General features: G+C 39.3%; 1 protein-coding gene across 1 annotated transcript in view; it reads left to right on the forward strand.

Moving 5' to 3' along the window:
• LOC127935904 (disks large-associated protein 3-like) overlaps positions 1–16,427 on the forward strand; it is a 141,834-nt gene that overhangs the window by 123,382 nt on the left and 2,025 nt on the right. The window contains exons 4-11 of the mRNA XM_052534122.1: positions 6,203–6,423; positions 6,620–6,722; positions 7,611–7,800; positions 10,040–10,539; positions 10,634–10,728; positions 14,562–15,040; positions 15,234–15,325; positions 16,130–16,276. Of these exons, the coding sequence (XP_052390082.1) occupies positions 6,203–6,423; positions 6,620–6,722; positions 7,611–7,800; positions 10,040–10,539; positions 10,634–10,728; positions 14,562–15,040; positions 15,234–15,325; positions 16,130–16,276 (1,827 nt within the window). The remainder of the gene's footprint in view (positions 1–6,202; positions 6,424–6,619; positions 6,723–7,610; positions 7,801–10,039; positions 10,540–10,633; positions 10,729–14,561; positions 15,041–15,233; positions 15,326–16,129; positions 16,277–16,427) is intronic.

The raw sequence follows: 16,427 nt of genomic DNA on the forward strand, positions 1-16,427 counted from the left end.
CACACACAGAGCAGTGAACACACACACACACACTGTGAGCACACACCCGGAGCAGTGGGCAGCCATTTATGCTGCGCCGCCCGGGGAGCAGTTGGGGGTTCGATGCCTTGCTCAAGGGCACCTAAGTCGTGGTATTGAAGGTGGAGAGAGAGCTGTTCGTGCACTATCCCCACCCACAATTCCGTCCGGCCCGAGACTAGAACTATTGTTTTCTTTCTGTCTCTCGTTTCCTTCTCACACATATACTGTTTGGCAGTTAGTCTCACCTGCTGTGAATACATCTAGATATGCGACCACAAATACTTATTTGTGGACATGCACCAACAGGGGAGGAAACTGTGTCTGACATGACAACAGGTTGAACTGTTCTCCTATAAACTCTCTCACACTTCCCACCATGTGTCAGCATATGGTTATGTTTCTAAGGTAACAGAATGGAGCTCTAGGAGGTTATACTGCTCTCCGGGTATAGTGAGCCACAGTTGAGCACTTAAATGAGGCTTACAGATGAAAAAATAAATAATAATAAAATATTAATAAGTTGAGCACCACTTATAAAATAAGGCTTACGATTTCATGGGAATCCCTGTGCACATACTATTTTTTTTTTTTTTTTTAAGCAGATACCAGAGACATTTAGCTAATTACTCCTTTTGTGTTCCACAGATATTTGTTCATCTTCAGCAAATGGTATGTGGAAGGTGCAACTTGACTACTAAATTTAGGAATAAATGGGTGATTTCTCCAGCATTTGTTAGTTTGTTTTTTTCCCACAAAGTTGCCTGCGTGACACTTGTTTCTTTATAGTGGCGTTAAAAGAAAATATCAGGCATTGTAGAAGAAGTGGTATGTCCAATAGCTTGTGGCCTGCCAGTTATCTTTTCTGTTGCATTCATACTATGTCGCATCATGCCTGGACTTCAAACACATGGTGCTCAAATAAAAGGAGACCAGTTTCAGCAAAGTATAGACTGAATAGCAGCTGTGAGAAAGCACAATAAGCATCAGGTGCACTCCATCTCATGGCTGCTCTGTCCCCGGGCTCTTCAGTGGGATAGAGAGAAAGTCAATGCTTTGTGACGGACATAACCAACTGTGCTGTCTCTTACATTCTCTGCTTTGGTTGCCCAGGGTGACAGGAACACAGGAACGTGCATAGAGGTCTTGCCTTGACACTAATATAACTTCCTGTAATATTAGCACTTGCGAGCTCCAATTACACAGAACATCAGCTTCACCATGATAGACATAGGGTCAGGTCGCCACTATTATTTAGCAACTTTAGCTTTAGCGAGACAACCTATCAACATTCCCACTCAGTATGATACACACATTTATCCTATCTGTCAATAGTTGCTGTGTAACTACATGCAGTACATTGTCATAGCCAGCAGTGCTGAAGAGTAACTTACTACAAGTAGGCATTGTGTATCGTGATAGTTGTGTTGAACAAGCTAATAATCAAACATTATTAGTTAGTAGCTAGTTGATCAGACTAGTTCTTAAGACACATTCTTAACATAGAGGCTAAGTTTATGCAACTGGCAACAGTTATAAAAGGTCTCTAGTGGTGTCAAATGTATTTTGGCTGACCACTTGTGATTGCTTTTCACAGAAGAGTAGTTTGACTGTAGTTTGAATACTTTAAATTACGAGTATCCTGTAGCTTAGGAAGCCCCAAGCATGCATATGGTCCCCATCAGTGTTCATTCTGTTCAATCATGAAGAGCAGCTGGTCCAGAGGAAATTGTGTGAGGTCTTACAGTCATAGCTGAAGGCAGAGCAGCTGACTCAGCTAGCCTGAGCCTCTAGGGAGAAAGAAACCCAGCTGTGGGCTATAGCTCAGTCAGGGGCTTATCGCGGGAGAGCAGTTTGATGTGATCTGATATGAAGACTTAGGGATGAACTAGATGAATCGTCTGTTACAAGTCAGTCAATCTGTGTCGCAATTAGCAAAGGAGCAGGAGGAAGTGAAAGGTGTCAATATAATAAAAATGAATAACAGGAGCTGTTGGGGCAGTGGCGTAGCCACGGGTGTGCCAGGGTGTGCCTGTGCCACCCACAGTGGCAGCTGGCACACCTAAAAATAGATGCAGAATTATTTTATATAGTCTCAATAAAAAATGTTTACTAAACTTAGGCTATTGTTGTTTAGTTAGAATTTTTTTTTAAATCAACCCTTTCACGTGTAAATTACAAATATTTTAACTGACCCCTTGTTTCCATGGCGACGCATCATGATTGTCACGTGACACACCGCAGCCACTAACAGATGTATCGGTATTCGTTTTATTTAGTTTTTCATTTTTTATTAAAATATATACACAAACTTGCTTACCATGTCAACTATCTGATATTCCGATTCTTCGTTTAAAAACCTTTATAAATTATCTTGATCTATAACGAGATGAACGCTGCAGTTCAGAGTCCTGTCAGCCGGATTTAACGTACAGCACTTGAATTCCCCAGTTTCTCCCGAAATACATGAAAGTAAGTGGCTGTTGAACTGGACGAAGAATAGAATAAACTTTATTGTTCTGCTATGTGTGTCTGATATATGAATAAAACACGTCTGCAAATTACATTTGATTAGTTTTTGCTGCTTCCATAGACATCACATCAGTGTGTATTTTACAAGCTACCAATGCATTGTTTTACTAGTGATTATGTATATTTAAATGTATGAAACCTAAAATAAACATTATGTGGTTGAAAACACTGCATATTAATTGTGATATATGACGAGCGCTGAGCGCATCCGTCTCTGGCTCAGCTCCAGCCAACCCGCGAAAGCTGTTTGAATCTGGCAGTTCTGTGACGCCACAGAACATTCTAAATCATACTCTCAGGGGCACAGAAATAAGAATCCAGTATATGGTGCAATAATGCTCAAAATGTTAAAATGTAATTTACATTTTAAATTATTTTTGTTAAAATATATCTGCCGACATTTGAACTGCCAACCAATCAGCAAGCAGCAGCTTACTGTGACCCCATCAGTCTATGATGATATAAACAGATAATTTTTGATTGCACTTTGCTAGCTAGCAATATGTCACAGAGCTCCTTTCTTAATTTTTTTTTTTTTTTTTTTAATTATCGTATTTGGATGAAAATTATTAAATTTAACAATTAACTTCATTTTCACACGACCTGCAAATTACCGCTAGGAGTATGGTTGGATGGAAGCAGTGCGACAAAAATACTATCCCATAATTTTGCACAGTAATCTGACAATAAATGTGGCACACCCAGATTTTCATATGCACACCCAGAGTCTCTTTTCTGGCTACGTTACTGTGTTGGGGGGAAAAGATAGAGAACGAGAACCATTGAAAATCATTGATATATTTAATTCAGTGATCATGTGTCCTCATAGTGAAAGCTGAATGATTAACAAAAAATAAAAACCCAGAGTGTGTATGTGTGTGTGTATATATATATATATATATATATATATATATATATATATATATATATATATATATACAGTATTGTTCAAAATAATAGCAGTACAATGTGACTAACCAGAATAATCAAGGTTTTTAGTATATTTTTTATTGCTACGTGGCAAACAAGTTACCAGTAGGTTCAGTAGATTGTCAGAAAACAAACAAGACCCAGCATTCATGATATGCACGCTCTTAAGGCTGTGCAATTGGGCAATTAGTTGAAAGGGGTGTGTTCAAAAAAATAGCAGTGTCTACCTTTGACTGTACAAACTCAAAACTATTTTGTACAAACATTTTTTTTTCTGGGATTTAGCAATCCTGTGAATCACTAAACTAATATTTAGTTGTATGACCACAGTTTTTTAAAACTGCTTGACATCTGTGTGGCATGGAGTCAACCAACTTGTGGCACCTCTCAGCTGTTATTCCACTCCATGATTCTTTAACAACATTCCACAATTCATTCACATTTCTTGGTTTTGCTTCAGAAACAGCATTTTTGATATCACCCCACAAGTTCTCAATTGGATTAAGGTCTGGAGATTGGGCTGGCCACTCCATAACATTAATTTTGTTGGTTTGGAACCAAGACTTTGCCCGTTTACTAGTGTGTTTTGGGTCATTGTCTTGTTGAAACAACCATTTCAAGGGCATGTCCTCTTCAGCATAGGGCAACATGACCTCTTCAAGTATTTTAACATATGCAAACTGATCCATGATCCCTGGTATGCGATAAATAGGCCCAACACCATAGTAGGAGAAACATGCCCATATCATGATGCTTGCACCTCCATGCTTCACTGTCTTCACTGTGTACTGTGGCTTGAATTCAGAGTTTGGGGGTCGTCTCACAAACTGCCTGTGGCCCTTGGACCCAAAAAGAACAATTTTACTCTCATCAGTCCACAAAATGTTCCTCCATTTCTCTTTAGGCCAGTTGATGTGTTCTTTGGCAAATTGTAACCTCTTCTGCACATGCCTTTTTTTTAACAGAGGGACTTTGCGGGGGATTCTTGAAAATAGATTAGCTTCACACAGACGTCTTCTAACTGTCACAGTACTTACAGGTAACTCCAGACTGTCTTTGATCATCCTGGAGGTGATCATTGGCTGAGCCTTTGCCATTCTGGTTATTCTTCTATCCATTTTGATGGTTGTCTTCCGTTTTCTTCCACGTCTCTCTGGATTTGCTCTCCATTTTAAGGCATTGGAGATCATTTTAGCTGAACAGCCTATCATTTTTTGCACCTCTTTATAGGTTTTCCCCTCTCAACTTTTTTTTTTCAACTTTTTAATCAAAGTACGCTGTTCTTCTGAACAATGTCTTGAACGACCCATTTTCCTCAGCTTTCAAATGCATGTTCAACAAGTGTTGGCATCATCCTTAAATAGGGGCCACCTGATTCACACCTGTTTCTTCACAAAATTGATGACCTCAGTGATTGAATGCCACACTGCTATTTTTTTGAACACACCCCTTTCAACTAATTCAACTAATTGCCCAATTGCACAGCCTTAAGAGCGTGCATATCATGAATGCTGGGTCTCATTTGTTTTCTGAGAATCTACTGAACCTACTGGTAACTTGTTTGCCACGTAGCAATAAAAAAATATACGAAAAACCTTGATTATTCTGGTTAGTCACATTGTACTGCTATTATTTTGAACAATACTGTATATATATATATATATATAAAACTGAGGAGAGCAGCGAGTTTAAGAGGGAACAATACTGGAACTGCACCCATCTCAGAATTATTGGTTATGTTATTAAACATCTAGCCAACTTATAGTGGCTGTGCAGCTTGTAAGACATCACTTTTTATTGTATGTGTTCAAAATATGTGACCGGGAGCAAATGCAGAGGCAAAAAAAAAAAAAACAGCAATAATATACAGTGATGCTATCAGAAAAGGACAAGGCTCTGGATAGCAGAGTTCATGAAAATAAATAATCTTGCCTCTCCCCTCCATAACCTGCTATCTCTACACATCTGTGCTCAGTCCATGCCCGAGGGGCAGCTCTTGAGTGTGATGACAGCTCTAATGTACAGCTGGTGTGTTTCATTCCTGTCAGCCAATCAGATTCCATTTTACTCAGCTGCCCTCGGTTCAACCCTGCTTTCCCTCTGGTCATGCTGTGGCCAGAAAGCCACAGCTCTAACAATATTTTTTATTTTTTTTCCTGATATACATAAACCTTTAGTTGCCGTATCACTGAATTTTCTCTCATATGATTGATATATATACAATAGCTACACAACAGTAAGTTTAGGTCCTATGGAGGGATACAAATGAGCACTTTAGATCACTCCATACAGATTTTCAGGATGCAAATTAATGATGTTTTTCAGCCACTCTAACTACAAGTTACATTGATACACTAATAGGTAGCGACAAGTGACTTTCTTGCGTTGAGTCATTGAAACACTTACTTTTCTCATTTGTTTAAAACATTGATTCATTCTGGTTTGAAACAAGTAATTGCCTTAATGAATGAGTCACTGAATCATTCACCCTGATTTGTTCAAAATTACAGATACATTTAAGAACGAAACAGCTGACATTCTGAGTGGATCAATGAATCATTCACTCAAACAACTTCAGCCGATTCAAAGAAACTGCCGATATTGTGTCTAAAATGGAAATTTCTTAATATTAGCTTTTTTAGTAAATATAAAACAGCCTCATCCCTCGTCATTTTGAAAAAAGTAAAGGCCAGGCTGACAGCAAGTCATGTGTCTCGTGTAGGTTCCCTCAGATGATTGGTGTGGTGGCAGTCCATCTGACAGTGGTGGTGAGATCCCTTGCAGACGTATGCGCAGTGGCAGCTACATCAAGGCCATGGGGGACGATGACAGTGCTGACTCTGACACCAGCCCCAAAGCCTCACCCAAATCAGCCCTCATTGCCCAGAGAGAAGCCTTCCGCCGCTCCGTCAGCATGGACCAGCGCTCCTCCACTACATCCAAGTTAGTTGTCACTTGGTTTTCAGTTCTAATTTTCTTACTCTGTGTCCATTTTGCGATTTGTTAAAAAGTAAAAAGTAGCACATTGGTTTACCATATAAAACCCCAACAGTAAATAACGATAGAGTGATGCATCTGTTTTGCTTTATGGGACTGAGAAGTGTAATCTGGGGCTTTAATGATGTACTCCTCTTCTTAGATACTCATGTAAACAGTATACAGACGTCTACCCTAACAGTCGAACCACACCTAAAGGCCACACTCGGTCCCGTAGCGCCACACGCTGTCTGACCAGCACTCAGGTAAAACCATTCAGTGTTCACATTACATGTAGTTAGTTTTCCAAGTTGTTTTAATGATTTGTTTTTATTTTTAATAACCATGAAAACTGAAAGTATTATGAGTGTTGAAATGCATTGCTAGGGTGTTGTACTGGTTGCTTGCTTGGGAGATCTGGGTGATCGTTAGGGAGTTGCGCTGGTTGGTTTAGTAAACTTAGTTGGAGTTGGTGATAACTAAGGCATCTTGCTAGTTGCTGGGGCATACCTAGGTAGTTATTAGAGAGTTCTGGGTGGCATAACTAAGTGGTGGCTTGGGTGTCCTGCTAGTTGCTAGAGAGTGTGGGTTGGTTTCTAGAGAATAACTAAGTGGTGGTTTTGTGTTTTCTGTTCATTTCTAGGGTGTCCTACTAGTTCCTAAGGCATAACTAGCTGATGACTTGGTTGTTCTGGTGGTTGCTAGGGTGTTCTACTAGTTGCTAGGGCACAACTAGTAAGTTGCTAGGGAGTTTTGGCTTGTTGCTTGCACATAAGTAGGCAGTGACTTAGGTGTGGTGATTTCTAGGGCATGCTGCTAGTTGTGAGGACATATTTGCTTGAGAATTTTGGTTGATGGACATAACCAGGAAGTGGCTTAGGTTTTCTAGTGATTGCTAGGGTATCCTTCTAGTTGCTAGGACATAACTAGGTGATTACTATGTTCTGGGTTGTTGATAACACATGACTAGGTGGTTGTTAGTGTTCTAGATAATTGCCTATTGGCCCAAAGTCAACAGACCCTGATTAGTAATAATGCGCGGTTATCTTCACCCTTTACACAAACAATATCATTAATTGACTGAACAGTTGCATGAAAAGTCTTGGTTATTTGAGGAAACATCTGCATCTCAACCTTGTCTTTGTGTGTTTCAGCTGAGTGACACTCTGAACCTGTTTGGAGAAATGGAATCACAGGCTGTCGAGGCCTTGGACCTACCAGGATGCTTCCGCACCCGCAGTCACAGCTACGTACGGGCTATTCAAGCTGGCTGCTCCCAGGACGATGACTGCCTGTCTGTCTTCTCTATGTCAGGCCCACAGGGGAGCATGAAGGGCGAAGCAGGTAAATCATCAGCATGTGTTTATGTATGTGTGGGTATACCTAGGCCCAATCCCAATTCTATTTTATACCCCTTCCCCTTCCCCTAATCCTCCGCCTACCCCTTCCCCTTGTCCCTTGAAAAAGAGTGTCAAGGGGTAGGGGAGAAAATATTCCCCTAAGGATTGGGACACCACTACTATGCCGTCACATGTCATCATTCGTCATCTAACTCATACAATACACACATACTGGTGTGCTGGTGTGCATTAGTGCCTTTAATTATCGTTCTGGATTAATGAGCTGCTTACTGACACATATAGGAAATCGCGCAGCTCACACATCCAGGAGAAAATAAACTTGTCAACGTAACATGACCGTTAATTCAAGTTTATTTGTATAGCGCTTTTTACAATACAAATCATTACAAAGCAACTTTACAGAAAATTATGTTTCTACAATATTTAGTAATAGCTTATAAGTGGAGACTGTCAGTTTGCACACGTATGACAGGATTTTTAGAAAAATTAATACAAGACGTAGTCAGCCAGACAATGCACATTATTAATATTATTAAAAAATTAATAATTATTATATGATGTAGTCACACTTGTAGCAATTAATATGAATTCTCTGTAACATAAAACAAATTATTATGTTTCGTTAAAATCTTTATTTATGCCATAAAAGCTTACATTTATGTGTCTTTTTGTTCGCTGTAGCAGCCATGTTGCTGAGATAATTCATACCCCTTCGTTAGAAGTGTGGTCCTGAAAAATCTTTGTTTGAAGGCCTATCTGGCCCTTCCCCTCACCCCTACCCCTCCAACCAAAAGAGAATCGAGACACCCCTTCCCCTTCACGTGAACACGCGAAACGGAGGGGTAGGGGAAAGAGGAAAGGCTAATGGATAGAATTGGGATTGGGCCCTAGTCTCCATGCTTTCACAGGGATTAGATTAGTGACTTAATGAGTTTATGGATCAGTCTCAGGAATTCCTCGAGAAACACACTTCAGCCAAGGGATTTAGATCAAAACTATTTTCCTTCTATCACTCAATTCTCAGTACATCAAGACTGTAAACAAATGTTACATTATAAAGACTTTAAAATTACCATTAGATTGCCTGTCTCCTTGACTATCCCTTGAGTTGTAGTCAAGATTATGGTTGCAGTGTTAATCTTGTCAATTAAATTACAGAAATTAATAAATATGATAAAATCCAAAAGACTGCAAAAGCCAAACAAGAAAAAGTCCCTGTAAAAATTAACACTGTATGGCCATGATTGCAGTCATAATGTATTCCCTCTCTCACTGGCACGTGGATGACTTTGTCTTTTTCCCCATTGTCCTTTATTCTCTCGTTTAGAGCAGAGAATCTCACAGGAGATTTATTAAAGCCCTTGTGAAGTGTCAAAAGCATCCATCTGCCGTTTCCCAAGGCAACACTCATGACACACACCAGAGTGTGAGTGTTTTTAAGAGAGAGGGATGAGGAGAGGACAAGAGAGATGGAAGGAGGGCTTAGACATGCTTAAAAAAGAAGAAAGAAAAAACTCCTTTAATCTCCAAGTGTGTCCCTCTGAATTTCATGTTTCCACTCTCAAGAGCTAGTGAATGTGTGTGTGTGTGTGTGTGTGTGTGTGTTGTGTGATGTTAGTTAAGCCATGAGGATGTGTCTAAAGCTTTTATGATAATACTCAAGTGGGGATTTCAAGCTATAATGTATATATGTACATTTCTGTATCTTAGTCAGATGCAAAACAGTTCTCCATACTAACTTTCAGCTTGACAGTTACCAAAACAGTCATTCTTCCATAACACTAGCAAAGGTTGTGTATTTTGTCACTCATAAAACAATGACCTAAAAACACTTAACAAGAGGTTAGTGGCTGCTGATACTAACACTAATGAGATCAGACCCTTAGATGCAGAAGCTTATGGCCACCCATTTTTTATTTATTTTTCTCTTACAATACGGCCAAACGATAAACAAAAAGGGGGAAGGATGAAATTACAAACGAGGCATCTCTATAAAGGTTCCACATGCTTGTCTTGGTTGTATTTTAATTTTTATTTTTTTGTACTGAAAACAAATTTTAGTTTGTGTTGGTTTGTGTGCCCATCTTCTACAAAAATTTTACCTATTATTTGAAAACTCCAGCAGGTTTTGTGCTGCAACCATGCATCATAACTTTCTTCTGTTACTGAATTATATATTTGAATAGCAGCCTTAATAATATCTTTCTGTCTTTATCGTCTAGTGTTCACATACAGGAAAGGACCCCCTCCTCTTCCCCCTCGCATGTCCAAGCCAATGATCTCTGTGACCGCTCAGAGCAGCACTGAGTCCACTCAGGATGCTTATTTCCAGAGTACAGGTCAGCCTGCTCTGGTCCGACCCAGACAGCACAGCAATTCAGTGGACCTGACAGAGAGCAGCGGGGGCCGTAGCTCCAGAGGTGGGCACTATCTTGGCGGGGGCACGGTGCGTGTCAGACAGAGCAGCAACTCCGCAGAGAGTCTGAATGGCAGGGCCCTTCAGAGCATCGCCTACCCTGGTGGTCCTGGTCCAATGAAACCGAAACACAGCAGCTCAGCCGATAACCTGCTGGAGGGGCCCAGGGCATCTAGGGAGCGGGCTGGAGGCAGCCTGGGAAAATCAGCCTCTCTGCCCCAGAACAGTATGTCCCTAGCTAAAGCTCTAACTGGAGGTGAACAGGAAGGACGAGGGAGGATGTGGAGACCCTCTATTGCAGTGCAGGTATAAGAGGGCATAAACTCAAGAGAGATTCAGACCCAATGATGTCTCTCTCTTGTGCAAGATTTTGTTAAATGTCTCTCTTTGTGTTTTTCAGGTGGACAGCTCAGAGACGGTGTCTGACTCAGACCCAGAAGGCAAAGGACTGAGAGAGGTGCACTCTATAGGGGTTCAGGTGGAGGATGACAAGAGGTAGAGTTTGTTTCATTTTTCATCTCTATATCCTATAACATTTATGAAATGCCATAAAATGGCACACTTTTCTATCCTGTTTATTATATTTAGTATTAAAACAAGAAGTTTTGGAGTACTGAAGGGCTTCTCACTTCATCCAAGTTTCCAATAGACTTTTATTTACATAATAGCCATGAATCATGAGTTGCCACTTGCTGTTGCTGGTCGGAGACAAGCAGTTTTAGATATATATATATATATATATATATATATATATATATATATATATATATATATATATATATATATATATATATTTTTTTTTTTTTTTTTACATTCCTGGGTGCAATCCTTCACAACAAAATGTAAGAGATTTTGAATGAAAACCTGGAGGCTTGAGACTGTCCCATACAGTAAATGAAAACTCCATATCACCGTGCTGTGTATGCTCTTTTTTTGTTCTCCGCTCCACAAGGATGTGCTTTTTTATTTCAAAACAAAGATAAATACACATAGAAACAGTGCATCCTTGTGGAGCAGAGGACACAGAATAGTGATGGGAAGATCAGAACATTTTACAGACTCAGATTTTGAGTCTCGTTCAGCAAAATGAACAAATGTTTTTTCAAGTCATTTCGTTCATTTTAGCAGAATGTAATTAAAATGTTACGTTTTACTTCCCCAGCACATCTAGTACTTATGCAAATGTTGATCACACTACAAACAATACTAAACTAAAATGCTATAAAACAGAAAAGATTAATTCATTTTTTTTTTTTTTTTTTTTTTTTTACCTGGGTCTGTGATTAGCTCACCTGACCTCTTGTCTGAAAGGTCTTAGGGTTTAAGTCATTCCTTAATCACGTGACAGCCCCATACGCAAAACCAATGCAGTCTGAGCCGGAAAGAGAATTGATTAGTTAATCTTTCGAGTGTTTGGGTCGAGTTTGAGTCTTTCCTTAATCACGTGACATCCCCATACGCTATTTCTGACATTTCTGTCACTGTTTTTGTTACTGTTTCTTCAGGATCTGTGGTGTGTTGTTATTTTATAAATAAATAAAACCCTGTTATAAATAATATATTGATGAATTTGTCTTTTTGAATGCTATAAGTAACACTAGGCTATATAATAATATAATAATCCAAGCCTACAATACAAAGTATTTATAGCCTAGTTTGTTCATTTTTAATCCAATTTTGAGTTTGCTGGTATAATAATTGCTTTTCCTAGGCAGACTTGACATTTTGGTCTAATATATGTACAAGAAGATTGCTCAAAAAGCACATAATGACATAAAATGACATTAAAAGCAAATAACATTTTGAATCCTAAACAAGTAACATTACAGTTCTATAGTCTAATCTGAAGGGTGAACTCAAAAGACACACACATATATATATATATATATATATATATATATATATATATATATATATATATATATATATATATATATATATATATATATATAAAGGAAAAAATATCTTCTTTATCAAAGGTATTTCGCCATCATATGGACAAAATTTAAAGCATATCCAATAATTATAATTAAAAAAAAATATTAATAAGTACTATGCAACCATTTGTAAGGAAGGTTGTAAATTAAATTAACTAATTACTCTAGCCAATGTTGTCAGGTCACGTGACAAAAGAACGAACAACCTGAAGACCCAAAAGATGAACTAATAAATTCTCTTTCCGGCTCAGACTGCATTGAGTTAGCGTATTGGTGCTGTCATGTGATTAAGGAACGAGTCAAAAATCCAATAGACCTGAACTATGAACTAATCAATTCTCTTTCCAGCTCAGACTGCATTGACTGACACGGGTGACTTACTACTAGTGGAACAGAACCTATAGAATATTGCACATGCGCGACTGAACGAATCTCTTCCCGAGTCGCATTAAAGATTCGTTCAAAATGAACGAATCGTTAAAGAACGACACATCACTAACACAGAAGAGCATACGCAGCACGTTGTTATGGAGTGACACAGAGGAGACCGTTGACAGAATTATTTAATAAAGTCGTTATTTTTGTTTTTTTTCGCCTACAAAAAGTTTTCCTGTCGCTTCATATAACCCAGATTGCATGTCTAATGGCAAATGTAGTATTCTGAAAACGACTTTTCATACCTTTTATGGACCTTGACACTATTATTTACTTGGCAGTCTATGGGACAGTCTCAAGCCTCCAGGTTTTTATCCAAAATATCTTAAATTGTGTTCCGAAGAGCTTATTTTATTTACGAAAACTACCAACCATTCACAGACATGTCCAGGTCGCACTCACTCACGATTGTATATCTGATCTACAACGCAACTGCTCTCATGTTTTGCTGCAAATAGCAATTGCGAGTAAATTTGCTTTCACCTTTGCAGGACTGTGATATGAAGAGTGTACAAAGTAACAGATATGTAGCAATAGTGTGAAAGTGCATAGCACATAACATGCGCAATACCAGTATAAACATGAATATCTGTTGGTATAATATGCGTCACATGACTAAAATGTGCGTCATTGTTTTCAAAAGCCTCCGTTTTCACAGTCCATACTACAACGTGAAAATGGCGTTTTCAAATTCATCCATTTTGGAGAGCGTTTTCAAAAAGTTCAGTTTTCATTGACTAAAAACACTGTCTCAGTGTGGATGGAAGGCCAAAACAGAGAGAAAAAGAGTTTTCAAACAAAAAAACATATTGGACAAGGCCTACAAACAAGCAAGCACAATGGTTCGTGGTAGCAACATGAAGTGAGGTGAGAGGGTATAATTAGGCATCCATTATGCAACACGCTAAAACCTGTAAAATTATGTCACTGTCACTAATCCACAAATGAGCTATGATATGCTTTGTGTCTTGTGATTATTAAATACCCATGTAAGCCTATTTCTTGATTTAGCAGAAACACTGTTGGTTTGGAGTCATTTTATGTTTTTTTTTGGTATTCAGGCATTTATTAAAGGATTTAGTACAACATTCATAAAGGTGTAGTACACCTAAAAATTAATATTTACTCACCCTCAGGCCTTTCAGTATGAAAATTTAGCATTACATTACTTGATAATCAGTGGATCCTGTGCAGTGAATGGGTGCCATCAGAATGAGAGTTAGTTTGTTGTGAAGTACTGTGTTGTGAAGTGAAAAGCAAATCCATTGTCAAAGTGTTTTAACTTTTAGCTCTCACTTTTGGCCTAGACACCAGTCTAAAGTCCATAAATAAGAGGACTCATATTTTAGCCAGAAGCAGCAGATTGAAGTTAACCATGTCAAACACAGAGCTTTTCACTTCATAAGTCATTAATTTATGGACTGGAATTGTCGATTACTTGTGGGCACCTATTGACTGCAGAGGATCCACTGATGAGCAAATGCTAACTTTTTCAAAATTTGTTCAGGTGAAGAAACACACTTGCATACGAGTTTCAGCAATTTTTCAGTCTTGGGTGAACTATTCCTTTAACTTCTATTAACAGCATTTGTGTCATCAATGTTGATGACCATTTTCTTACAGTTGTGGCATTTACAATGGAAATAAATGTTAAATGTTAAAATATTTTCAGTTGTTTAGCCACAAGGCATTCAAATAATAAGAGTGTTAACGTGGTTTAATAAAATAATAATTTGCTAGCCTTTTTTTGTGCAGTCCTATTTACTATTTACGTAAATGCCTCCCTGTAACTTCAGTTTTTGCTTTGATTAAAGAAAATGAGGGACAAGCTGAAAGAATTTTTTTGTTGTAATCAACATAATGCCATCAATATCATCAGTATACCCCTAACTAAATATTGAATTTTTGTTCTACAACTTCATTTGAGTCTAATTGTCCTGTTGTTGTTTGTTCCAGACGAGCCCGATTTAAACGCTCAAACAGTGTGACAGCAAGTGTCCAGGCTGATCTCGAGACGGAGGGTTTTGGTGGGCTGACAGTCCCCACTCAAGACAAGGGCCTGCAGTTTAGTTGCTCATTCCAGCGCCACTCGTCCGAACCGGAATCAGCCAGTCAGTTTGCAGAATACCGCACAGTGCACACACAGGGCCAGTGGGCCTACCGTGAGGATTACCACAGCGGTTACACCAACGAGCCTGGCCCTCCAGAACTGAGGGCCCTGCCCCGCTCCCACTCCCCTCTGCCCCTGGCCCCTGAGCGTGGAGTGGGAGGCTGGAGCGAGGGCCCGAGAAGCCTCCCTGATTCGGGCAGAGCCTCGCCCTGCTTACGAGATGGAGACTTCTTCCTCCGGCTCCTGCAGACTGAAGTAGAGAGGATGGAGGGATGGTGCCAGAACATGGAGAGGGAGGCAGAGATGAATGAACTGCCAGAAGAGGGTGAGTGAGGAATAGCAGAAGAGAAGGTTGGAGTAAACTTGACATGGGCTAAAAGGTCCAAAACATGAGTTTTCATTGATTTCATGGGGTCTTTAATTTGTAGTGTTTTGCCCAATGAACAGTTTCTTGTCTGATGCTGCTTTTATTTTTATTTGATTTTTTCCCCTTCTGATTGGTTTGTTTGGTGCTTCAGTGTTGGAGCTCATCAGAGGAGCTGTCGGCAGTGCTCAGATGCTCATGTCACAAAGAGTCCAGCAGTTCTTCAGGATGTGCCAACAGTGTGGTGTGAGTGTTTTACAACTCTTTCTATTGTGGATAAAAGTGAGGATGTCCTCACCTTTTACCATTTTTACCTCCATATGACCTACAATGGAAAAAAGAAAAGAAATACAATGATGCAGTGATTTACTTTAACTACAAAAATCTGCTTTTTCCCCTAAATTATACAGGTGGTATAACAAAAAGCCACATGACATGTTAGAGTTCATCATAGATTTGACTGTTTTTTTTTTGTAAAATTACATAAAATGTTCAACCATTTGCAGTTTTTAACTGTATACATTATGTATTTTGGATTGTTTCAAAATAATAAGCTCTGGGACTAAGAAACGTTTATTATTCTTACATGTGTCATCAAGATAATTTTTACAAATGAACACAACTTTAATGAAATTGGAAGCCAAAATACAATCACCAGATATAAAAAAAGCTAAATGTAGACTATAAATGAACTACACCATGGTCACATGACTTCCGTGTCACCACCATTAATCTTCCAACAAGTGAGAACATGAGTTTACCTGTTCAGTCTGATGTACCCAACATGCACCTTGATAAAAGGAAAATAGGAAGTTAATCCGACACTGAAATTGGTTTAGTATATATGTAGGCCAGTATGTTTGACGGTCAATTAACATTAGATCAATGACAAGGTTTTGACGTCAGTTTTCATATTTGTGCTGGTGTGTGTTTTTCTTTTTTTTTTTTTTTGGTTGTGGAAGTGCTTAAATGCTAACTTGTTTCCAGGTTTTGGCCTACAGAAATATGTCATCCCTGCAGAACTCTATAATATCCCCCCTCTTTTCATAGGATCCTTCATCATACCCTCAGCCCACCACTCAGGATCTGGCCAGTTACTGGGAGCTCCTCCAGTTAGCCATCGAGGACGTCAGGGTGAAGTTTCAGGACCTCCAGCGCCTCAAGGACTCAGGCTGGCGGTTGCCTCCTGAGATGAAGGTGAGAGTGGGGATCCGCTCTGCTCCAGTCACTGCACAGCTCCACTCCAGTGCCAAAACAGCAGCGGGCAGGAGAACCGCCTATGTGCTGGGTCCCAGCAGCTCTCTGCCATCACACAAACACCTCAGAAAGAAAAGGAACTAAACTAGAC

Source organism: Carassius gibelio, chromosome A19 (assembly GCF_023724105.1).
Source record: "Carassius gibelio isolate Cgi1373 ecotype wild population from Czech Republic chromosome A19, carGib1.2-hapl.c, whole genome shotgun sequence".
Lineage (NCBI taxonomy): Eukaryota > Metazoa > Chordata > Actinopteri > Cypriniformes > Cyprinidae > Carassius > Carassius gibelio.